Source organism: Cydia strobilella, chromosome 7 (assembly GCF_947568885.1).
Source record: "Cydia strobilella chromosome 7, ilCydStro3.1, whole genome shotgun sequence".
Lineage (NCBI taxonomy): Eukaryota > Metazoa > Arthropoda > Insecta > Lepidoptera > Tortricidae > Cydia > Cydia strobilella.
Window position 1 is genome coordinate 3,391,402 of NC_086047.1, and position 25,716 is coordinate 3,417,117.

At 40.7% G+C, this 25,716-nt stretch overlaps 3 protein-coding genes across 4 annotated transcripts; 1 reads left to right on the forward strand and 2 right to left on the reverse strand.

Annotated features, from left to right (window-relative positions):
• The first annotated feature begins 34 nt into the window (after positions 1-34).
• On the forward strand, positions 35-25,485 carry LOC134742935 (endoplasmin homolog). 2 transcript variants are annotated; one of them, XM_063676153.1, is made up of 15 exons: positions 35-460; positions 1,235-1,815; positions 8,545-8,596; positions 12,885-13,045; positions 13,556-13,810; positions 14,405-14,601; positions 15,247-15,424; positions 15,840-16,018; positions 16,715-16,898; positions 17,402-17,568; positions 17,790-17,958; positions 22,083-22,239; positions 22,739-22,941; positions 23,487-23,650; positions 24,045-25,485. In XM_063676153.1, exons 1-15 carry the CDS (start codon positions 121-123, stop codon positions 24,229-24,231), a joined length of 3,174 nt encoding a protein of 1,057 aa, XP_063532223.1. In that variant the 5' UTR covers positions 35-120; the 3' UTR covers positions 24,232-25,485. The 2 variants fall into 2 exon arrangements, with proteins under 2 accessions (XP_063532223.1, XP_063532222.1); XM_063676152.1 differs by lacking the exons at positions 35-460; positions 1,235-1,815 and adding an exon at positions 7,947-8,134 and having other exon boundaries at positions 8,507-8,596.
• On the reverse strand, positions 5,963-7,311 carry LOC134742708 (uncharacterized). Its single transcript, XM_063675898.1, has one exon. It carries the CDS (start codon positions 7,156-7,158, stop codon positions 6,748-6,750), a length of 411 nt encoding a protein of 136 aa, XP_063531968.1. The 5' UTR covers positions 7,159-7,311; the 3' UTR covers positions 5,963-6,747.
• Positions 10,813-11,924, reverse strand: LOC134742741 (uncharacterized). The gene is made up of 3 exons (XM_063675929.1): positions 11,645-11,924; positions 11,290-11,463; positions 10,813-10,955 (listed from the first exon to the last, which is right to left on the reverse strand). The coding sequence occupies exons 1-3, from the start codon at positions 11,920-11,922 to the stop codon at positions 10,814-10,816; spliced, it is 594 nt and encodes a 197-aa protein (XP_063531999.1). The 5' UTR covers positions 11,923-11,924; the 3' UTR covers position 10,813.
• Positions 25,486-25,716: the final 231 nt, after the last annotated feature.

Consider the following 25,716-nt stretch of genomic DNA (forward strand, 5'->3'; position numbering starts at 1 on the left):
AGATATTGCCAAAGGCCGCATCACGGCATCAAACGGGACGAGAGAGTGACGAGCGAGTGTTGCGACATTTCAAACAGTGAAGGGCAGTCTTGAGAACCAAATGAGGGATTTGGTTCGGTGATGCTGGTCCCGGGAGCGCGCTGGCTGCGCTGGCGCTGCGGCGCGGAGGCGCGCGCAGCGCTTGCCGTGGGAGCGCTGTGCGCTGCGTGGTTCTCGTGCTCGGCGCTGGGCAACGTCGTGGGCAAGCTGCTGCTGACGGACTTCCCGCGGCCGCTGACGGTGGCCATGGCGCAGCTGGCTTGCACGGCTCTATGCTCCGCGCCGATAGTACTGCGCGAGCGCGCGCCGCCCGTGCGCCCGCTGCTGCGCGCACTGCTGCCGCTGGCACTGGCCAAGTTTTTGACGACGCTGTGCTCGCAGGTTTCCATATGGAAGGTGCCGGTTTCCTACGCGCACACAGGTGACTAAACATACAAATATTTTCTACTAGCTTTTGCCCGCGATTTCGTCTGCGTGGAATTAGTAATTTGGGTACCTTAATTTTTAAACAAATCTGCTTTTAAATCCATCCTTTTTTTCACTCCCAAATTGGTTCACTCTATAAATTTCCAACCCAATTTTTAGGGTTCCGTACCTAAAGGGTAAAAACGGGACCCTATTACTAAGACTCTGCTGTCTGTCTAGCTGTCTGTCTGTCACCAGGCTGTATCTCATGAACTGTGATAGCTATACAGTTGAAGTTTTCACAAATGATGTATTTCTGTTGCCGCTATAACAACAAATACTAAAACCAGAATAATACAAATATACAAGTGGGGCTCCCATACAACAAACGTGATTTTTTGCCGTTTTTTGCGTAATGGTACAGAACCCTTCGTGCGCGAGTCCGACTCGCACTTGGATGGTTTTTTACACCTTTAAGGGATGATTTCGGGGATAAAAATCATTTTATATCTTTCCCCACAGCTCAAACTATGGCCCAGCGTAGGCCAGTCCAAGGGACGCATTTATGCGTTTGAGGAAGCAAGTAATATTGCTATCTCATTCTACTGCATAGCCGGTCCCTTAGACTGGCCTACGCTGGGCCATTGTGGAGAGGAGCCACACCATACCAAGTTTCGTCTAAATCGGTTCAGCGGTTATTGATTCCCCATACAAACTTCCACCGCCCCTTTTTTTGACCTCTAGTATGCGTGCAAACGGCTAATCTGTTATACTTTATCTCATGTTACAGTAAAAGCAACGACGCCGCTCTGGACAGCGGGCCTAGCGTGGCTTCTCTTCGGCGAGCGGCAGCCGCGCGGCGTCGCAACGTCGCTCGTACTCATCGCCGCCGGCGTCGGTCTCGCATCCGCCACTGAGATGCACTTCGATGCAGCTGGCTTATTCTCAGCCCTCGCCGCTGCCGCGCTACTCTCACTACAACATTTATACTCAAAAAGGTTGCTAGCGAGAGCCGGTTGGTCACCACTTCGAGTCTTAGCAGCTTTAAGCGCGCTAGCGGCGGTCATGTTCTTCCCTGTTTGGGCGTGGAGCGATGGAACTGCGCTACTAACGCAACCTCTTTCACCTCGCTCAGCGGGATTACTACTATTAGACGGGGTACTTGCGTGGCTGCAAGCGGCAGCCGCCTTTAGCGTATTAGCACGCGTAACTCCATTAACATACGCTATATTATCGTGTGGAAAGCGAGTCCTAGTTGTAGGTGCTTCGTTGATTTTATTACGGAATCCAGCGCCGCCTTTAAACATAGCTGGCATGGCGTTGGCGGCGTTAGCTGTGCTACAATATAATCGTGCAAAACTAAACGCGCGGGCGGACGGAGGTAGGCCGCTTTTGCCAGTATGATCAACATAGCTAATTGATTTAGTTGAATTTTTGTTTTAAGCTTGCATGGATGGATATAATGTTACTTTGGCTGTATTTGCGTAAATATGGCTCTAATCTTGCCGGTAATTTCGTGGTTTGTTTTTATTGTTAAGTTGCGTTATTCATCTTTCCTCATGAGTGACGCAGCGTCTTAGCACAATAACAAATTACGAGATGAGTTTATGTAGTTAACAATTTATTTAGTCAAATAAAATTGCGCTTGGCGTTGGCATAAGAGTGAGCAGAGCAGCGAACATTTTCCTACTAAACTGTTCTTGCACACAACGACGCACGTACGCAAAATAACGTGCGCATAGATACTTGCGCGGGTTCTAAGCACGAGTGGCTCTGTGAGCTGTGGACCCCGCGAATAAAGAATAAGTTAAGAAAAGTAAAACCACAGCGAACTCATTATTTAGTCTTAAGCGTCAAAGACACTAAAATGGCGCTTAATAAAGTACTTTGTGCTTATTTCCGCTGTTTTGAACATTTTGCAAAAAAGGAAATGACACGATGATCACATGATGTATATCGGACCTGCTTACAAAATTTCACGAGAGAAATGCGACCTGTAGAGGAGAACATCCGGATCCGGAGTTCCGGACATACGAAAGCTTTTGCCTAAGTTGAAATGGAGACCTTTGCTAACGCTCTATCAATAATGTAAACAACGGTAAAAAACCGGCCAAGTGCGAGTCGGATTCGCGCACGAAGGGTTCCGTACCATTACGGAAAAAACAGCAAAAAAAATCATATAGCGGCAACAGAAATACATTATCTGTGAAAATTTCAACTGTTCATGAGATACAGCCTGGTGACAGACAGACGGACAGCGGAGTCTTAGTAATACGGTCCCGTTTTTACCCTTTGGGTACGGAATCCTAAAAAGAAGCAAGTCCAGCGACTTTTCCAATTTACTTGATCTGCGTGACGCGCGCAAGTAAGGCTAGTTTTAGCTTTTAGTGTCGCGCTGACCGTCGACCATTTTGTAATTTTGTATTAAGTTCATGTCCGCGCGCCGTGTGCAAAAGCCGTCACTGAGACTATAGTTGGTCAAACCAAATTGGCAGTAAATAAGAACAAAAAAACTATACTCATCCTTTTCTCTTGGGTGCTAGTACTAGTGTAAGACAAAGATAGTATGATTCTCTCTGTTTATGTTTGAAATGAGACAGTCCTTTGACAAACTATATCTCATGATTCATTATTACTATTATTAGCTATACTGTAAGAACCATCAATGAGGTTAGACGGTCAAAATATTTAGCAGATGGCGCCAGCATAGCTTGCTCTGTCAATCCCTAGAATGGGGTTGGCAACTGTCAAAGGTTTGCAGAGTTGACGCTATCAAAGCTTGCCTCTTTTTCTATGAGATTTGGCTTAAAGGGCTGGCATCCAGGGCATTAAAAAAACAATAATTTGACACAATTCTAGGAATTGACAGGGCAAGCTATGCTGCCATCTGCTAATTATTTCGACCGGCCAACCCCATTGTGTAAATATTTTTTTTAACGGGATTTTATGCCCTGGATGCCAGCCCTTTAAGCCAAGTCTCATAGAAAAAGGAGCAAGCTATGATGGCGCCATCTATGCAAAACTTTGACAGTTGCCAACCCCATAATAAACATGCTCAACATATGGGGTTGGCTGGTCAAAATAATTAGCAAATAGCGCCTGCATAGCTTGCCCTGTCAATCCCTAGAATTCCGTCAAATTTTTGTTTTTTTTAATGCCCTTGATGCCTGCTCTTTAAGCCAAATCTCATAGAAAAAAGGGCAAGCTATGATGGCGCCATCTCTGCAAACCTTTGACAGTTGCCAACCCATTAGAAAATAATACTTTGTCAAATTGAAATCTCTGAATGAAACATTTTAAGAGGAAAGGGGCCGATATCATGTGACCGTTTCTGCATACAAACGTAGTCCCCGTTTTCCTCTCTGGATATATTAACATTTTATAAAATATTTGTACGCAATTTGATGTTTATTAGCCACAGCTACCTTTGTTTGATTTTTTTCCATTTTTATATTATTTTATATTAACTTCTATAATAATCAAACAAAGTCACACGAGGGGCATTGGTGGTTATATAATAAACTGTGTAAAAATATTTTCCATAATGTCAATATCCAGGGAGGAAAATGGGGACTACATTTGTATGGAGAACCGGCCGTCCCCTTTCCACTTAAATGTTTTGTTGTGGTATATATGGGTTATGTGGACATGGCATAACCCTGATGATGATTAACTAAAAATTCGTAAACCTTATTTCAACGGCATAAGGTTCACAAATGGTTAGTTGAGAGTTGCTGTTAATATTTCAAGTTTTGCTAAAGTATGCAATTTGTAAATACGTAACAAAAATGTAGCTAGAAGCTTTTAGAGTGTTAATATTTGTTCTATTAGTTCATATTTAAAATAATAATTGCTCTTATATTTTTTAATCACATAACACTCAGTGTTTGTTGTTGTTTTAAATATTGATTTGATTCCGTAGGGATTGATTATTATTTGTGTTTGTGACATTGTATTATTAAATACGTATGATTAATAATTTATTAATTCTTCCCCCCTTAGGTATTGTGAACTGATTATTTAGTTAAATCTCCTACCACGAAACTCGAAAGTTCGGTTTCTGCCTCTCTATCACTTGCCTATTCGATCGATAACGAAATGTCGATTGTCGCGTTTCGCGGTAGACCACCTGTAAAAAAACCGCCTTCGGCCTTGGTGCATCAATGTCAGTGAAAACTTGTCAATTAGCTGAGGGTAAAGATAGGGACTTAAAACATTTTTAAATTACGCGTCCCGCTACACGTACGTTTACATCTTCTATACTATAGGCGCACGCAAAAGTCTGTACAGTCTGGCAAAAAAGAGTAGAAATTAAAAAGTGGCAACACTGTAGTGTCGTTCCTTTCAAATCAATCTAAGAAAAACGGGACGATACTACAGTGTTGCCACTTTTTAATTTCTACTCCTTTTTGCCAGACTGTACTTTTGCTGTGTATGTCTGCGAAGTTCGACTGCGTTGCGTAGTTCGACTAGTTGGTCTGGCAAGGGGCGCGTTCTTTAAAAATGGCTACAGTTTTTTTCTTTATCTAATTTATATCTTCAAAAATGCGGCGGTTTTTAACAAAAATTGGTTAAATTCTTGAGATTTTTTGTAACCCTAGAAGTTTTTGAGATTTTGTATAATGATTATATATCGAGGTTTATTCTCAATAATAGGATTATTTTAAAACGGGTCACTCACGTATTATTAAGTCGAATAGCTCGACATGTTTCGATCCAATTTACGAGGATCCTCTTCACGGAGCAACGACACGTCTAATTTGTCGTAAATTGGATTGAAACATGTCGAGCTATTCGACTTAATAATACGTGAGTGACCCGTTTTAAAATAATTTTAATAATAGGATATTTTGAATTAAGTCATTGTACCTGCAATTAGCAGAAACTATTTTGTTGAATAAAATGTATATTTTGATTATATTCTACTTGATTTATTGTTGTTGACACCTACTATGACCTCGTATGGACATGGACATGTGCAATAATTTTCTCCATGCATACATACATACCATACGAGAACAGTATTAACTACCTAAAACTTCAAAGAGATTATTAATCATAGAAATTTACCATATTAAATATAATAAAACATTGTTGTTTAGGGATTATTTACTTTTAAATCTTTCAATAAATACTTGTTGGTAATTATTTATTGTTAAAGAAATTATTTGTGACATTCTCAATCAAAAGGTACCACTTTGTTGCTTACCATAAAGACGAAATTTGCTTTTATCTATATGAATGACCTGTCACAGCATCCTTATGGCAAGCGACAATGTGGTACCTTTTGATTGTGAACGTCACATTTGAATTTATTTTGGAAGGAATGATTAAATCAATCACTGAACTGATTCAAATTATGACTTTCCAAAACAAATATTTAAGAAATCTGTTTAAATCAGGCATTACTTTTCCAAAGTCTCTTATCATTTATCACCTTTCAATTCTTTTTTTTTAATCAATAAACTAATAATACTCAATTTATTTGGTTTGACTGAATAGATAAAGCAAAGATTTATTTAAGTATTTATTAATTATCTGTTATTATCCATTAAACATTGCATAAGGTATCAGATTAATATAGACAGAGTATAATAGTCTAGTTTCTAATACACTACAATATACATCCTGAATATTATAAGGAGGTATTAAATATTTCATAATACATAATATCAATCTAGCTACAGTGCCAAAAGGGCAAAAATCACATTAATTTAGAATAAAGGCTTAGTCTTTTTTTTATAATTTAATATATTATTAGATAATTGCCTATATGATTCTTCAATGAGGGCTGTCGTTTTTTTGCTCACCAGTTGGCACCTCTGTTGATGGTGGTCCAAAAGACTAAACAACAGCTGTCAGTCATTGATGTGACATTTGACATTTCGAACTATGGAAAAACCACCATCTACACTAGCGCCCCTAGCGGCGAATTCAATACGCGTTAGCCCTCATTACATCTTAACAAGAAATTGAACAGTTTCCAAACTTTTTGACCAGAGGGCCACACTGGACTTCACCTTCTTGTCACAAGCTAGATTGTATGGAAAATATATGGAGATCACTTATTTGGTTTGGAGATTTGGAGTCAGAGATTCAGCTAGCTAAGAGTCAATTAATGAATATTTATTTACAGCAGTCAAAATGGATAAATGTAAATTCACAATTAGTTTGTTATATTCACAATATCTTCTTCCATAGACAACAGACCAATAAAATGCTCTCCTAATATAGAGATGAATTTCATCCCAAAGTCCCACTTCTCTCCCCAAAACAGTGCTGTAGCACTTATTTACCACATCTTCAAGGCTCCTTGAAGAAATCTGGGCGACTCTTGATCTCCTTAACCAGTCCGCGAGCAATAAGTGGTGCTGAAAAACGGTCAAAGGGGAGTGATGCAGCCACCCAAACTGGACGCTGTAAAGCGAGTGCTAGTCGCCGTGCTAGGCCGGCTGCGCCGTCGCCAGCTTTCTCGTCGCTCAGCGAGGTTGCCAGCGCGCCCCGTTCAGAAACCGGCAGACCTAACGCCAGCTCTCCCAGTTCCGGGCTAGTGCCACCGAGCCACAGCAGCATGGAGCCCTTCATGCGCAGCGCGGCCACGCGGCACACCAGCTCGCCGCTCCACACCTCGAACTCGTGCACGGCCCAGGTGCTCCGCCGGTACACCACGCGCCGCTTCGATGTTGTCACGAGGGGACCCGACTCCGGCACCATTATAAATTATTTTAATTTAAAACAACCAGTCGGTAGACGAAGTATCGATTGAGCAGATTTTTGGACGTAATGACAAGCAAATCACAAAATATACTATGCTTTATGATTTCATTGCACTTTCGCATATGACATGAGTGAATTGAGTGACATGCATGACATTTGCATTATACAATGACAATGACAGCTGACAGTCAATCAGCTGACAGAAGTCAAAGTTTTCAATTTTAAGTTTTCAAAGATAGTTCATGTTCCAGATAAAGAATTATTATTATTGGTCAATTTAAAATTGTTTAAAATCTTACAAATATAATCCTTCATTTTTTTTCAAGAAGCTTAGCAACGAGTAGTATTAATATAGTTTGTCAAAGGACTCTCATTTCAAACATAGACAGAGAGAATCATACTATCTTTGTCTTACACTAGTACTAGCACCCAAAAGAAAAGGATGAGTACAGTTTTTTTGTTCTTATTTACGGACAATATGGTTTGACCAACTATAGTATTATATGTATAAATTATATGACAAAGAGAGCCCTCTCGTGCAACTTTTTGTAACCATTTTTGAAACTATTTCATGTTCTTATCTAACGTCACTTTAGACTACCAATGTCCAATAGCATAACGACACAAATCAAGGCAAGATAACTACGATTGGTGAATTGAATAGCGTGGTATCACGTGATTGGTCGATAGTGAGATAAGTAGGTATTAGACCAATAGCAAATCGAATCGTCACAGTGCTCCGCGAATCCTAACGGAGCGGTGTCGTTTATCACCTCATTTTTCCTGATTTTCTTCTGTCAGTTTCAAACGAATCGCGTAGACATAAGGAAGGCGACGCTACTATTTCGTGTTAACCGGCGCAATATTATTTAATATTAATACGTAGTTTTTGAATAAGTCTTTATAACCCGCGAGGGAGATCTGACAATGAAGTACTTTTTGTTGTTAGGATTGGGCCTCCTACTTCTCTCAGGTAAATATCCTCCCCGTTTTGTCTACGTAGCACAGACGATCTTTTTTGTCTTAAATCTTAAGATTGCTTGATATGATTTCTGTCAGAGTCTGAATTTTACATGTGTAATAAAATCGTAGTGTACCATTTTAGTCCAGTTACACTCACTAAGTACCGTTACCGTCTAATCTTATTGAAGGGGTCGACGTTCGACGCCGGGCGGCGTGAACCTAGAACTTTCTGTGGCGCTGCTGCTGCTGACCACTGCTGTCTCTTTGTTTTGATAACGTACACTTGCGTGTGATACTCGTATGTTTTTCATTCATGTGTACCCACTTCATAGAGGATTCCAGTGAGGTTAGGTCTGTTGCTGAGATGTGTGTGTGTTTTCAGGATGGACCGTGGCGCAGGAGGGTGTGGGGACCGTGGAGGAGATGACGGTGGATGCCGACCTCGGTATTTCGAGAGAAGGTTCCCGGACTGGTAAGTACATTATTCAGGAAATACCTAATTTAGGTTTGTAACACACCATATCTAAACAAGTGGGGTAATATCTTTAGTATAGTACAGTTACGGACTTTAATTGTTTAGCCATTTAGGGTTTACTTTCTGTTGGTGTAAAGAGGTTTTATGAGCAATCGACTCGAGCTTGACAAAGCTGATTTCAAATATAGAATATCAAATAAGAATATGTCAGTGGCTTTCAAAGACTAAGCAGATTGGTTGAATGCTTTATATCATGAAGAGCAAGTCCTCCAGCGAGGACTTCTACTCATTTAGCTTTGACATGGGAATATGTCTTTTCTTTTTAGCCTTTTTTTATATCCCTTGTCTGTTAGTTTTGCTGCCAGGTCATTTGGGTGGTGTCTTAATCTATGGTGATATGCTTTAGTTGCATGAAGAATTTCTTCCTTATAACTGTTTGACAAGAAAGATGTCATTAATATTGTGATTGTGAATGTAAATTTAATAGATTTTAAAGAAGCGCCTTCCCATTATTCCACTAAAGCTCCAAGGATCGTTTACAGGTTATGGGCCCAGCACGCTTCCACTTTCCATTGGGCATTTCATACCATTAGTAATAACAACCGAATTAGCTTGAAACCCTAAAAGGGTCAACAAATTAAAGTCTGTGACTACAAATCAAAAGATATTTACAGCTGTTTTTGCGAAAATATCATTTTAATTTTTTTTATTTGAATTTTGCATTTAGGGTTCCATACCCAAAGGGTAAAAACGGGACCCTATTACTAAGATTCCACTGTCCGTCTGTCTGTCACTAGGCTAGGTGATAGCTAGACTGTTGAAATTTTCACAGATGATGTATTTCTGTTGCTGCTATAACAAAAAAATACTAAAAAGTACATAACCCTCTGTGGGCGAGTCTGACACACTTGTCCGGTTTTTTATATTTACTTAATATTCTCTTACAAATTGTTCTTTTATGTACATATTTGTTAAAATAATGCTTTGTCTATTTTCTCACTACATTTTGTTTTATCTTGTGTTAATTTTAAAACTGAACCAAAACTATAAATATTCAACAAAAATTAATTAAAAATTGATTGTGTTTGTAAATTAGTTTGAAATATTTTTGAATACCGGAATAATACCTAAGAAATAATAATGACAAAAAAGATTATTACGAATTGATCTGTTTTTAGCTTATCTGTGCCAGGTTAACAACTGAAGCTTATCTCTTCACTGATTGATAATGCTATATACTTGATGGACTAATTATTTTTATGAAATAAAACTATGGAAACGGATTAAATTGCGTATAATGAATTCGTAATACATCCCGCCGTTTAAAACCCTTTACAGAGTCGGGATGTATTTGTACGAGATATAATTCTTTCCTAGGGTTTTATTTCATGAGTAACTATCACATCACGGTAACCGAAGACTACTATACCAATATTTTAAACGCGAAAGTGTGTCTGTCTGTCGATTATCTCTTCACGCTTAAACCGCTGAACCAATTTAGTTGAAATTACAGATAGTTTGAGTCCCGGAGTCCCGGGGAAGGATGTAGGATACTTTTTATCCCAGAAAATTGTATAGGGAATCAATAAACGCGGAGCCGATTTAGATGACACTTGGTATGGGGATAGTTTGAGCTGTGGGGAAGGATATAGAATAATTTTTATTCCCGAAATCACCGTGGGGACCTTGGGACCGAACCAACTTGGGGATGAAAAAAGGATGGACTTAAAAGCAGATTTGTTTGAAAATTAAGGGACCCAAATTACAAATTCTACGCAGACTAAGTCATTACGCAGTATTAATTATTTTTACCTTGACAAGATTATGAGTAGGCAGATTAAATAATTAGAACACATATATGGCTTTATTTTTGTTACAGTCTAATTTTTCTAAGGTGCTCTTCACATTGGATGCGAATTCGCACGTCACTCCGGTGTCCGAGCGGGATATCGCTATATGCATCCATAGCGCTATCACGCTCATACACCGGAGCAACATGCTAATTCACGCGTGATAACCGCGTAATGGTCAATAACATGTTTACAGTATTATGGAAATGTTTTATACAGCTTGACAATTTTATTTTGTTGATTTCTGTTTACCTCTCAGGGCATTTTTATAGTGCCAATGTTTGTAACTATTTGTCCAGCGCCAGCAACATGATGGGAACCCAATCCCCAACTATCCCGTGCCTTTTGTTGAGTAGCTTGTGTATTATCGTTGCCGTTGTGGTGGCTCCACCAGCTCCCGAGCGCGTAGCTTGAGCCACGCGGAGTCCCTCACGCCATGATGTAACCGCCGGTCATTCCGAGGAGCCGCCCAGATTTGAGGGGCGTACGCCTCCCACCATCCGTACCTGCAAAGACAAAAAAAAACTAGGTTTTTAGCCGTAATATATTTTTTTAAGACAATGTTGTTGGCATACCTTCTGCCTAGTGGAAAGCGGTCACCGCAGCATATGGACGCCTGCGCCTGTTGCCTCCTCTTTCGGTTCCTGCTTGAACATGACTATGTTCGGAGCCGCTCTTTAGACGCTACTGTTCACACAAGTCATGTTGTCTCACTTAATCGTGTGAGGCCTGAGGCCTGCACAGACCTAGCGTGTTTCTCCCTTGGCCCCAGCTTGAACATGTCTCTACGTTCCTAGCCTCTGAACGTTACTGTTCACATAGTCATGCTGTCTCACTTACTCGTGCGAAGATTGCACAGGCCTGTCGTGTTTATCCCTCGGCCCCAGCTCGAACATGTCTCGCACTTTGTTCATCGCCCGCTCTTCAGACTCCGCGTCAATGGTTTCCTCGCGGCCTGCGCGACGCCAAAACTTGTCTGTCACCAGAGCCGCTGAAAAAATAGCGATTTTTTTTCTATATATTTTTCAATTTTTGGGCCAACCTGTATAAAGGTTTTTTTAGCGTATATAAAGCACATTAATCTCATGTTCGGAATCGCCGATGTTATCTTGATTTAACAGTCGTAACTTTACGTTCACTAGTTCAATCGTTCTTCGGCCGAGTCCTCAAGTTGCAAAATTAACTTAGGGCTCGCCGGGAACTTGTGTTGGGCGATGACATGGCTCGGAACTCGGCTCCTTTGATAACATGATAGACATTGGCCAAACCCTTCGAGAATGCTCGCATAATATTAATGAGCTTACGTAGTTTTAGCGGGCGAACAGCCGACTGGTACGAGTGTCCCGGTACGTGTTGGGCCGCGAAGCGGAGCTTGAAGGAGCGCGGGTGTCGCACAGGGGACCCCGAGGGCACCGGCGGGGGCGGCGGGCGCCGCTTAGGGCTCGCGCGGGAACTCGTCTCGGGCGATGACATGACGTTTACGAAATAATGCTAAAGAAGACCCGACTGTGAAGCAAAGCGTGGGTAGATAAGAGAAAAGCTAATATTAGAAAGATATACAAAAGTAAACAATTCAATAGTAGTATCGATGTTAGGTCGATAGACGTCGCTACGACTACGAGCGCGCTTGCGTACGTAGATATAATCACTAAACTTTAGGTATACATACGCGATACACATGAAAATACATACAAAACAACTCTTATCAAAAACGAATTTTCTATTTATAGAATCTTAGGTTAACTTCTTATTAAAAGAAATAGGCATTTGAATCGAATCGTTTAGCTTAAATGTGTTTTTAACTTTTTAGTTATCATAGTACATATCATATATCATCATCATATATTTATTCAGTATAACAATAAACATTGTGTTTGTATTTCTATTATAATTACCTTAACCTAACTACACCTATACTAGCTGACCCGGCGAACTTTGTTCCGCCTGAAAGTCGATAAATGTAGAGATAGCTTTTACTTAGCTAAAATTGATTTATGGTTTCAATTAAGGTAATTAAAAGTACACAAACATTATTAAGATGTATAATTTATTAATTTCAGTAAAGAACCTTATGATATACGACATTTATAGTTTTTTTTTCGGGCGCAAAAACAAATAACTGACTGACTTGGAGATGCAGAAATAATTGCTTCGGTAATTGTCGTGTCCCAATGATTATCGTTTTCAAGCAAATTTAACTCTTGGCATGCAGCACGAAATGTCCGGTACACAACACCATTAACAGTTCGTAGTGATTCAAATGATGTTGAATTCATCGTATTACAATACCACTAACACAATGCGGCATATTTTGACCTCTAGTCTAGCCGCGCCTGAAACGTGACACGTTCGTAGCCTATTTTAAGGAACATAATAACAATATTTCATTGCATGTTTGAAAAAAATGGCATTTCTAAACAATAACTTAATTTCAGACGCGGAGGCAGTTGCCCGCGAAGCGGAGGCGATCAACCCAGACGGCCTGAGTCCCGCGCAGATGGCCGAACTGCGGGCCAAGGCCTCCAACCACACCTTCCAGACCGAGGTCAACCGCATGATGAAGCTCATCATCAACTCGCTGTACCGCAACAAGGAGGTAACTTGCTACTTACTTCTTGTTGACAATGGTGGCTCATCAGGGGACGGTCAACGCTGACGATATGAACGCAGTGCTAAAAACCATCAACCGCGTAACTATCCCTTCTATCTAGTTCGCTTTTGTTTGTACATCATGTTATTTGTACCATGTAATTTTTAATATGTATTTTTGTACAATAAAGAGTTTACTACTACTACTATCTTACGTACTTGTAAACTTTCGTGGCTATCCCCCTCTTACTTCAAGGTTTTTATTTATTTTTACATGGAGAACCAACAGCTATCACTATGCTAATAACGACATAAATAGTGATAGAGAGCCAATTATAGGGTTTATGCCTTCAAAGAGCCGGCAACGCAAATTAACCTCATTGCTTGAAAATCCAATAGCTTGAAGTTTGCGCGTACTGACTAAAATGCGTAAGTGTTCACACGACCCACTGAACCCACCAGTCGTGAGACACGAAAGTTTAAATTCTATTAGCATTACATCGACTCTTTCTTTCAGATCTTCCTCCGGGAATTGATCTCCAACGCGTCCGACGCTCTCGACAAGATCCGTCTCCTGTCCCTCACCGACCGGAAGGTGCTGGACGCGACGGAAGAACTCGGAATCCGCATTAAGGCGGACCCGGAGCGCAGGCTACTGCACATTATCGATACTGGGCTTGGCATGACCAAGAACGATCTGGTCAATAATCTGGGCACCATCGCCAAGTCGGGCACGGCTGACTTCTTGTCTAAGATGCAAGACGTTGAAAAGGTAAGGATTCCTTTGTAGTTTTGCGAGATTGTAGAAAAGACACCTGACAGGGATTAGCACTAGCGGTCCTGCCACATTATGACAAGAATCTTTCTTTGATGTTCATGTAAAATTTGCCCAATTTAAGGCATTTCGTTGTGTTCATTTATTAACACCTTCAAATCGGTGCCAATCGTAATACTTTAAAAATAAAAAAGTTATAACAACACCGCCACAAACTGCAAAAAAATTATCAGTTATAAAAAAATTTAAATAGCCGACCTGCTTCGATATTTTTATATTAGTAACCTCGCCCAGAAAATGACCGTAAACAGTCTTCAAAATGAACGAAAAAAAAAAACTTGAAAATGCTTGTAAACTTTTAGCACAGATCTGACGTATTCAGGGGGCCTAGCCAAATGGCAATCGTTACTAGAAAACGATAACCGAGACTTAAATAATGTATGTAAATAGTCATGTGTCTTTTAGCATCTGTCATCCCGACATATATTCGATTTGTCGATGTACATGTACGATTGTGAGTTTGGCTGGGTCCCCAGGCGCAGTGACATATTGGTTAGTGACTTGTTAACTAACAAGATCGTATGGTCGCAGAGCGGCGCTCAGGAGATGAACGACATGATCGGCCAGTTCGGCGTGGGCTTCTACTCGGCCTTCCTCGTCGCCGACCGCGTCACCGTCGTCTCCAAGCACAACGACGACGTGCAACACGTCTGGGAGAGCGACGCCAACTCCTTCAGCGTAGCCCCTGATCCAAGAGGAGACACCCTCAAACGCGGCACTCACATCACGTGTGTACTATAGTTATAAACGTTAACACAGCTTCTACTCGGCCTTCCTTGTCGCCGACTGCGTCACCGTCTCCAAGCAACACGACGGCATGCAACACGGCTGGGAGAGCGACGCCAACTCCTTCAGCGTAGCCCCTGATCCAAGAGGAGACACCCTCAAACGCGGCACTCACATCACGTGTGTACTATAGCCAGAGACGTTAACACAGCTTCTACTCGGCCTTCCTCGTCGCCGACCGCGTCACCGTCTCTAAGCAACACGACTATGCCCAACACGGGTGGGAGAGCGTAAAGTGTGTAAGAGCTTAAGTTACACTATCCTAATGTAGTGACTAACAAGAGGGACGACGCTATACGTGAGAAACGATAGGATGTAGCTCTTATCGCGTCTCACGTATAGCGGCGTCCCTCTTGTTAGTCACTAAATTTTGCAAAGTGTAATAAGCCCTTTAGTTTTCAAGCTTGGAATCTATTGTATTTGTATTTTAAACCGCAAACAGGAGGCGCCATAAAAATAAATGTTCAGAGGTTTACCCCCTTATTCATAAAACTTAGTAACCTCAAAAAGTCATTGTTAAATTGGGGTTGGAAATCGCCCTAGAATCTGGTAAATAGTAGTGTCTAATGTTTAAATATCATTATCAGGCTGCACCTGAAAGAAGAAGCCGCTGACTACCTGCAGTCAGACACCATCCGCGCCCTCGTGAAGAAGTACTCGCAGTTCATCAACTTCCCTATCCACCTGTGGGCCTCGCACACCGAGACCGTTGAGGAAGAGGAGGCCGACGAGCCAACTCCTGCTGGAGATGATGAGGATGCTCAGGTATAATCATCAATATCATCACCCAACTGTCTTGAAGACTACCTCTCGCGTCGAATGATGATCCCTTATGACAGTAGTAGTATATTTGTAGACATTTTTTGGAAGTTTAGCTCGTCACATAATTAATTTTTAAATGCAACATATTTCTTAAACTATTTTTTAAATTAAACCCAACCTAAAAGAGACTGGAATATTAAGGACCTAATTTAAGCCTTGTGTACACTGGATGCGCTGTAATATACTGATCCTAATGAGAGACTGCACACCGCCTGCAGGAGTTACATGGCATGTGCGTGCACTGCTCCAACATTTTAGGGCACGCACACGCAGCCGGCGTGCACAATTTCATTTAAATATGTATATACAAAATCGAATATTATTATAATATGTAAATGTCAACATTTGATTACGTCAGGTCGAGGACGTGACAGAAGAGAAGAAGGAAAAGAAGAAGACCGAGCGCACCGTCTGGGACTGGGAGCTCATGAACGACAACAAACCCATCTGGACCCGCAAGCCCGCCGAGGTGTCCGACGACGAATATGTCACCTTCTACAAGTCGCTCACCAAGGATACCAGCCCACCCCTTGCCAAGTTAGTCATTCTGCCCTCTGAGTCTGCCATCTAGTGGCCTAAACTGGAAACTTAAGCTTGTACGCACTCTCCTTATCCAATAGTCGCCCACACATAAAATTTGCCAAGTCAAATTAAATTTTGATTTGTCAAAATAATAATTCAAAATATAGTGGAATGGAAGAGTTTTTAAAGGCTACTCGGCGGCTAGAGGATAAAGATGTTTACCGTTTATTTCATTAAAAAAAACCGGCCAAGTGCGAGTCGGACTCGCGCACGAAGGGTTCCGTACCATTACGGAAAAAAACAGCAAAAAAATCACTTTTGTTGTATGGGAGCCCCATTTAAATATTTATACTATTCTGTTTTTAGTATTTGTTGTTATAGCGGCAACAGAAATACATCATCTGTGAAAATTTCAACTGTTTAGCTATCACGGTTCATGTGATACAGCCTGGTGACAGACAGACAGACGGACAGCGGAGTCTTAGTAATAGGACTAATAGGGTCCCGTTTTTACCCTTTGGGTACGAAACCCTAAAAATAAAAGAAACTGGCGATGGCGCATGCAGACAAAGCCAGTGTCTCATTAGGGGGCTGTCCCACGTTTCTGAAATAATGCTAAGTTATTAAGTTTAGAAAATGTTCTAGCTTAGCTCGCCTCATATTGTCACAGACCCTGCTTCCTTGGACCATAAGATTGTTTGTTCGTTGTAGGGCTCACTTCGTGGCCGAAGGCGAGGTGTCGTTCCGCGCGCTGCTGTTCGTCCCCCGCGCGCAACCGGCCGACTCCTTCAACCGCTACGGCTCCAAGACTGACCACATCAAACTGTTCGTCCGTCGCGTGTTCATCACTGACGAGTTCAACGACCTCATGCCCAACTACCTCGCTTTCATCCAGGTATGTAGGCTTGATTCGGTCATGAACTTAACAACTGTTAAGAATTAAATCCCGTGAAGGACCGAAAGGAACTAAATCTTTTTGCACGCTCTTAGTCGGTCTTTATAGCTCCTTTAGTTCAGTGGGATTGGAGAGCGCTTGACTGAGTGAAACAGAAAACGGACAGAACGAAATCGTTCACAATGTCGCTGGCAGAAGTGCGATCGAGATGAAGGAACGACGTGACACTCCAAAGCCCGAAAAGTATGAAATCAAATATTTTTCTATACATTGTTTTTTTTTGTTACGGTGTTTTATGTTTAATATCGACATGTCATGTCGTACAACTTGAATTATAATTTATATTCAGTTACCATAGATTGGAAAAAAATTGAATTTAAAACCGATTTCTATTCATTCCCTCAATAACCGAACTGAACTAAAGGAACTAAATAAAAAAATAAAAAAACGTATATATTACAAAGCTAGTGTACAGGTGTTTTTACTGTTTGTCCTTATCATAGGGCCTGGTGGACTCTGACGACCTGCCACTCAACGTATCCCGAGAAACCCTGCAGCAACACAAACTGATCAAGGTCATCAAGAAGAAACTCGTCCGCAAGGCCCTCGACATGCTCAAGAAGATCCCTGATGATGAGTATGAGGGCTTCTGGAAGGAGTACTCCACCAAGTAAGTGTTTTGCGATATGTATCAAAATAAATTTAAAAGTGGAAAAATTACTGCCTCGGGTGAGACCCACGGCCTCTGCCAACTGAGCCACCAAAACATCATTCATAGTCAGCAAATTTTCCCACTATATGGGTCTAGGGGACCTTAGCGACATCTACCGCGGAGTTCCAAGTCATATTGGAAATACCCACCCAAGTCATGAAATAAATTCTTCATTGCAGTATCAAACTGGGAGTAATGGAGGACCCTAGCAACCGCGCTCGCCTCGCCAAGCTGCTGCGCTTCCACTCGTCGGCCTCCGAGTCCATGACGTTCCTGGCCGACTACGTGTCCCGCATGAAGAAGGGCCAGAACCACATCTACTACATCGCCGGCTCCAGCCGTGCTGAGGTAAATTACAGCTGATTAAAACATTTACACTTGATTCTGTACTCATGGACTTTTCATAGGCGTTCGGTATGGATGACCAATGTGTGTTTTTCATAGGGGCTTATTTCTCTGTGAAAACCACATTTAAAAAAAAACCTTTTTGAATAGACAGTTTAATTAGTTAGTTTCTTATTTTATTACCAAAATATAAGCCAGCTATAAATCGGTTCAATCTGAGCTATTCCTATAACTTGGGGGTGTATCCCAAGGAACCCACCTAGGCCCGTTGTTATAAATCCTTGTCCTAAATGATTTGGTTGATATCTTCATTTCCCACTTCGTGTAAAACTAATGTAGTGCTTAAGAGGCCGTAGTCGATTTTGGAGCAAAAATGTAAAATTGATAGATTTAGTCGTTGAAATTATACACGTTTTGTTACGTAATATCATAGAGTAACTTATACTAGAGCGGTACTGTCATAGTAAATTTTGTAACCCCAGTAAATTCACTGCCATCCGTCGACACACTTTAAAACTAAAAATAAATATTTATAAAAATACGATAAAATGTATTTAAATATGGATAAATGATTTTTTTATTTGCATTAATTATTTTTATATGATTTTGACCCATGTTCTTTCACTGGTATGCGTTAAAATTATAAATAACAAACGAAACAGTCAACGCCCTCTATACGAGTGTAGGCCAAAACTAGTGGCGCCATCTGATCGAGAATCAAATTTTCGTGATTTTTGAGGCACGTTTTTTCCTTAGACTGTATCCATCTATTACGGAGTTATATCTATCTTTGGTAATATCTAAATAACAAGTATTGATTTCTATTAGCACGTCTTCTCATCTTGCCTTTTAATAATGAGGTCGCGAGCGTGCGTCACCGGTAATGCATGAAGAAAAGGGGCAGTTTTTAAAAATTCATCAAAAAATCATGGTGGTAAATTATACAAACAAATTGATGTATAAGAATAGTTTCAGCAAATGTTGTAGATTGTTTAAGTATCAAAATTACGTTGAAATTAAGTCGATTTTTAGAGAAATTGTCACTTGTTTTGAAGTAATTTCTGGAGAAAATTGATTTCGTCTAACTTTCATTTACACTACTTCAAAGTCATAATAATTAAAATGTAGTCTGATAAACGTCAAGTACAGGATATGTGTAATACAAAATTACCATGTTTAGCAGTCCAAACTTTACGAAATTTACAAATAAGAGCGACAAAATCAGTGCTTTACGCGCGTTTACCTAAACGTCCATCAGAAAAGCAAACATTACTAATTTACTGAGTCTGTTTTCAAAAAATTGGTCTGATAAAAGGTAAGATAAGAAGACGTGCTAATAGAAACCAGTACTTGTTATTTCAATTAGGTAACAAAAGGTGTAAAATTTCACGGACTAAATCTACCACGGAGTAGGATGGAGATGGCAAGTGGGCGTTCCCGTCTATCCGACAATTAGTAGCGACCGACTCACTTTATGCACAGACTATGCTCAGTTGTTGTGTAAACTTCATGCTCGAATGACATTCACGTCTTACGTACGCTCGTCTAACAAAAATTGATAATTAAATTTAAAATGCCGTATTGTGCAGTATTAAGCTGCAGAAATCACAGCGGTTTAAAAAATCTTTCACGTGGAGGTATTTCCTATCACCGGTGGTTATTTATTTAAATATAATCCGATAAATACGAAAAATCTGTTTATTTTGCATTATTTACGAATGTTCGTTAAGTAAATCTATATTTTATCAGTTAGAACTTAGAGTTCACAATCCTTTGTCACTATTCATTACGTTTATCTGGAATATTCGCTATCCTAAATGTCAAATAACTTCGCTACTCAGATACTGCGCAATGTCGATATTTATATCGATAAAGTTAAAGTTACGATATTTCAAGTTTGATGTTTGGTTCGGTAATAAATTATTATTTTAGACACGTTTCTAATTATTATTTGGGATAATCAATGTCGTAGTAAATATGGCAGCTCTGGTCATCAAGCACTAAGTTAAGTCGGGGTCATTTCATGGCAACCTTTCAAACCTTCGTATTCTTTTACATACGTTTTTGTTTTTTACACCCATCATATTTTCATCGTTAATATAATTAGACTAGGTACTTAATGCACTTATGCGTACAATGCATGCAATGTGCCATGAATAAACGTTTTATATTTTCTATTTCTTTATTATTAATTATTGTAGGTTACCACAAGATGCCGATATTAAAAATAAATGGATCAATGCTACTGGGCAAGAAAATTAGTTTCCGCAAAAATATAGCACCATTTGCTAGGAGCATTTCTTAGAAAAAGATTTCTGGGGATAAAATTGCCATACATCTCATCTAGCGTCCACACGCCTAAAACTTAGTTACTAATTTAGTAATTATTAGTGACATTCGGGCTCACTAAATTAATAAAAAGTGTTCCGTACCACGCAAACTAGCGTCAAATATTGGAATTTTGCCGCCCCCCTTCCTGATTTGATAGGTCACAATCTTACAATCAAATCAAGTGGGATCGATGAGCCAGTTTCATGTATGCTTTCACACCATACAATTAATTTGACAATTTAATCAGGTTGTCCCGTCTAAATTGGCCTTAAATGCTGCTACAAGTAAATATATTGTTAAAGACGAATACTTACCTATGTAAGTAATTGCAGATTTGTGATTACAAAATAACAGCAATACCGAGTTAAAGTTAAGTTTAGACCTTTAAAGAACTATGATTTTATCTGTTTGACTTTAAGATATATTTAATGTTCACATTAACAACCTAGTTGGTCAATTAATAAGAAACAAATTTCTAGTTAGATATTTGTTGTACTGTACTACATATTATTTTTCATACAATCACGATTATCACTACCTATATTATAATCATAAATAAAGTATCATCTAAATGTAATAAAACTATGAAAACGGATTATATCGCGTATATTGAATTTATAATACATCCCGACGTTTCGAACTCTTTACAGCGTTCGTGGTCAACGGGTGACTGAGGAAAAATTACAAAATGCAAAAATACCCACATACTAAAATAATGAACAATCATAGACTACAAACTTTAAGGCTGGTTGTACATGCAAAATCGGTTCATAAGGCTAGTTATACACTATAATTATTTTTCAAGTAAAGATATATATATATACGCGATAAAAATAAACTATGCCGGCTCCAACCCTACACCACGGACCCGAGAAGATTTAATTCCCTCCTAAATTGTAGGAGGGTATCCCAATATAGTTTTATTTCATGAGTAACTATCGCGGTAACCGAAGACAATATTATATCATCTAAATGTGTTAAAACATACGGTAATGAAATATCAATACCTAACTGAACACACAAATATCGATAAAACACTCTGATTACACTGTCCCCTCCCTATATCGTCGAATGGAAAGAAGTTCCAACGGTTAGCTACTCGCAGGCGTGTAGAGATCTCGAAAAGACCAGTGTAACGTGACCGTGAGATCCGTAACAAACCATGCGTAATTAGACCTTACTTATACTGGTTTTTTAGCCCTTTTCTCGCCTGTAATAAGTAAGTGATTTTAAAATTATATAAAATAACGCCATCTGGTGTCAAGTAGTTGTATTAGGTGAACGTTGAGCGAGCTTTTGTGAGATGAATGAGATAATGAAAGAGTCGTATGTCATATAGCTTTGACATTATATTTTAAACCGTCACTCATGTAGCCTACAGTTGATATTCGTTCGAGAAATGTCCACCGGTAATAACCTTTTGGTATGGAAAGTTGCTACGAATCAGCAATTTTGTAAGTGTGTGACGTATTTTAACGTGGCTATGAATGTGTGAGTTTAGCGACACTGGTTTCCATACTAAATAGGATTCATTTCACATCCACTAGTTTATTAATTCGTGAAATCTACCAATTTTACATTTTTGCGATTAAAATCGACACCGGCCTCTTAAATGAAATGATGGTCTCCAAAAACCTAATTTCAATTCTTACATACAACAAAACTGATAGCTGTTACCGACTGATTGCAGTTGTCAACAGAAAAAAAAATATTTATTTCCTTATGAATAGTAGTAGTCACAGTTTTCTTCCCCAGATCTACTAGGAGTATTATTAAATAGCAACATTTGAATCCAGGTGGAGAAGTCTCCGTTCGCCGAGCGCCTGGTCCGCTCCGGCTACGAGGTGCTGTACTTGACGGAGGCCGTGGACGAGTACTGCCTCGGCGCTCTACCCGAATACGAGGGATTCAAGTTCCAGAACGTGGCCAAGGAGATCTTCGACGTTAACGAAAGTGAGTAGCTTTTTTAAATATTTGTTTCATAGTTGGGTTGGTCGGAGGCCCGTTGGAATAAGGGGGTCTTCTTAGGCTAGAAAACTCCTCCTGGGTTGTGGCATTTTGTCCGCTCAGCCACTCTGTAGTTATGCCACTTAACTAGACTACCTATGGAGCGTGATAAACATGAAACAGATGCCCGGTAATCCGTGTGTGCCGGTACGCCACATTAACTCCCTTACTCATAAAACTTTATGAGCCTCGATTAGTTGATTTATGTTTTATCGCTCTCTCACAAATACATAAGTCAAAATGACAGAACGATTAATAGCTAACTGAAGTTTGTAGTGCGGTTATAAATAACGCCATATGTAACTTTAGCCAGAATATATCCTATATTACATTGTCGCGGTCTTTTCGCGTAAGTAATCCCATTCCCAACACCGCATCGACCCTGCCAGAATTTAATGGTTTAAAAAAAAGCGTGATAAAATGTAAATTACTAATAATTGCGCAGGCGAGCAACAGAAGGAGCGCTGGGAATCATACAAACAGCAGTTCCAGCCGCTCACCAAGTGGCTGGACCAGCAGCTGCAGCAGTTCATCACTCGCGCCGCCGTGTCCAAGCGGCTGGCCAAGTCCCCGGCGGCGCTGGTGGCCACGGTGTTCGGCTGGACCGGCAACATGGAGCGCCTCGCGCTGTCCAACGCGCACCAGAAGGTGAGCCGCCAGGACGTAGGCTGGGCGCGGACTTGGAGGTGGGAAAACACAAGCGACGCCCACCGCCCACCGCCCACCGCCCACCGCCCACCGCCCACGCACGACGTGGTCAACATATAAACTTTCGCGGGATGACATCTGCCAACTATCAAATAAGTACTATGTCCCACGCCTCCTACATACTGTAATGTTGCCATCAAAGTTTCAATTGTGTAAAAAATATTACGGAAATATCTTGAAAATTTCTCACCAATTTCCATGGGAAACGAACGTTCGACATACGCCCGTATAGTGCCAGTTACCTCACTAGGGCGGTAAACTAGCACAGGGACGTCAAATTGTGCCAACCCGAATAATTGCTCGAAACAATGCTAAGCCGAACGGAGCCGAGTTTGCCCGAAAGGAGGAGTGTCTCCCCTCTGGTCTCTCTGGAATACTATTAAATTATTATATTAACCCCTTCAAAGACATCGACGATCATTATGCCAACTTCTTTATGTGAAGCTAAACATTACCCAGATTACAACAGTATTTGTCGATCCCAGGCTGACGACGCCCAGCGCAAGCACCACCTGTCCCAGAAGAAGATGATGGAGATCAACCCGCGCCACCCGCTGGTCCAGGAGTTGCTCCGGAGAGTGAACGATGCTCCCGACGACCCCGCCACCAAGCTGGCCGCCATGTCGCTCTACCGCACTGCTGCACTCAGGTATACCAGCACCACCTGTCCCAGGAGATGATGGAGATCAACCCGCGCCACCCGCTGGTCCAGGAGTTGCTCCGGAGAGTGAACGATGCTCCCGACGACCCCGCCACCAAGCTGGCAGCCATGTCGCTCTACCGCACTGCTGCACTCAGGTATACCCGACTACTTATACCATAACTCAGAATTTCTTCTGACATGTTAATAAGACTGCGGGGACTTGGCGAGTGTTAGTTTTGTTTAGAAATTTTACTTTATAAGAGAGTGTTTCATGTTTATAAAATTATACTTTTGATATTTTTTACCGACAAATTAAAATTTATAACGCGCTCTCACTTCTCTGACTTCTTCAACACATTCTTGTAACTTTAGTTTTTTTAACTTATAACTTTCCCCTCAGATCCGGCTTCATGCTCCAAGAAGGGCAAGCGGTGGAATTCGCCGAGTCGGTGGAGCTGATGCTCGCGCAGTCGCTCGGCGTGCCCGCCGACGCCGCGCCGGACGACGACGACTTCCTCGACACCGGCGCCGACGCCGACGCCGACGCCGACGAGGAGCTGCCCGCCGAGGACCACGACGAGCTGTAGGACTCTATGTTTTTTTGTATGAAGCCAGGAGCTGTCTACAGTCACGTCTAAAAATATCGAAACGATCAAAGCGCCAAAAATATGTATACTCATATTGCAAAATGTGATTAAGGTAGTGTATACATATTTTTGGCACTTTGACCGTATCGATATTTTGAGACGTCAGTGTCCAAGAAACACTGCCCATTAGTGAACCGTATCCTCCTAAGTCCCAGAATCATTGTAGTTTTTAATTTAAAACCTTTTATTACATCAGTTAGTTAGCTCGCATGGTTCAAAATTCGATTTGATTTAGCAGGATTTAGCAGGTTAACTATCCAATAAGGTTTACTTACAATCAGTTAACTGTATTGATAGAAAATTAAAATCCGGTGGGATATTGAGCATGGTTCTGCCGCGAAAACTCTCCTGACATTTTATTAAACCTCGCGAGGCGAGATGTGTTTTCGTGAGGGCCCAGAGAACATGTCTCTTCCTGCCTCGCACAGCTAAACTGTGGAATGAACCTGCGATATTTCCGGACCGATATAACCTTCAAGAAAGGAGCGTACTCCCATCTTAAAGGTCGGCAACGCACTTACAACCCCTCTGGTGTTGCGGGTGTCCATGGGCGGCGGTAATCGCTTACCATCAGGTGATCCGTCTGCTCGTTTGCCTCCTATTTCATAAAAAAAAATAAAAAAAATGTCCTATTTTTAGGGCACTGGGGTAGGCCGAGGGTGACGTCTATATATTTTACCATTTCAATGAAACATGCTTATTATTTCTTGGACGATTAAAATTGAAATTATTTGACGTAAAGCTTATCAATGTTTATGTTAGGTTCCAGTATTTTTGGATATGTCAAATAATTTCAACCATCCTTATAGAAATTATTGTGATAAATAAATTTCCTTATTGTCACCTAAGTATATCTCTGAATTCCATAATGTCATACGCCATAAATTATTATTTACAATTGGTTCTAAAGTCGTTTTTGTAAATGACATGCCACACCCACAATTTAGTCATAAAGTAATGTTATATGAAATTATGGGATTCGAAAGTAAACGCTTGCCGCGCCGACCATGTTTATCATTTCGTGAAGTATGCTGATTTTGTGTCGATTATTTAAATTAATTGTCATTAGGTATGCTAGAAACCTTCGTTCTGATTTCGTGAACACAAATATGCATTTATTATTATTAGTAAATATTGATTTCATACAGTGCCGCCTCGCTCTCTAGTTTTATCGTTTAGTCGGCCAGAAGCCTATTTTAACAGCCCTCCCGCATGCCAAAAATAGTTATTTACAGTACATATGGTGCTACTTTCTCGCACTAGTGCGTGAAGTGCACTTTTTGTGCATATGTCGAAAGTTTAAAGGGCCATATGTACTGTAAAACGTTGTTCGATACACGTGCGAATAGGTAATTCGCAACTCGTGTCGATTTAAAACACTCCCTGCGGTCGTGTTTTAATTTATCGCCACTCGTTTCGAGTTTC

What these genes read in the sequence shown, in the direction of transcription:
- LOC134742708 (XM_063675898.1), bottom strand. Translation starts at nt 7,158, where the DNA reads ATGGTGCCGGAGTCGGGTCCCCTCGTGACAACATCGAAGCGGCGCGTG.
- LOC134742935 (XM_063676153.1), top strand. Translation starts at nt 121, where the DNA reads ATGCTGGTCCCGGGAGCGCGCTGGCTGCGCTGGCGCTGCGGCGCGGAG. An exon ending in CGCTGTACCGCAACAAGGAG is followed by an intron (nt 13,046 to 13,555) that starts GTAACTTGCTAC and finishes TCTTTCTTTCAG; the next exon opens with ATCTTCCTCCGGGAATTGAT. An exon ending in CCGGCTCCAGCCGTGCTGAG is followed by an intron (nt 17,959 to 22,082) that starts GTAAATTACAGC and finishes ATTTGAATCCAG; the next exon opens with GTGGAGAAGTCTCCGTTCGC.
- LOC134742741 (XM_063675929.1), bottom strand. Translation starts at nt 11,922, where the DNA reads ATGTCATCGCCCGAGACGAGTTCCCGCGCGAGCCCTAAGCGGCGCCCG. An exon ending in TCGCCCAACACAAGTTCCCG is followed by an intron (nt 11,464 to 11,644) that starts GCGAGCCCTAAG and finishes AAAAATATATAG; the next exon opens with AAAAAAAATCGCTATTTTTT. An exon ending in CCTGTGCAATCTTCGCACGA is followed by an intron (nt 10,956 to 11,289) that starts GTAAGTGAGACA and finishes TTGTCTTTGCAG; the next exon opens with GTACGGATGGTGGGAGGCGT.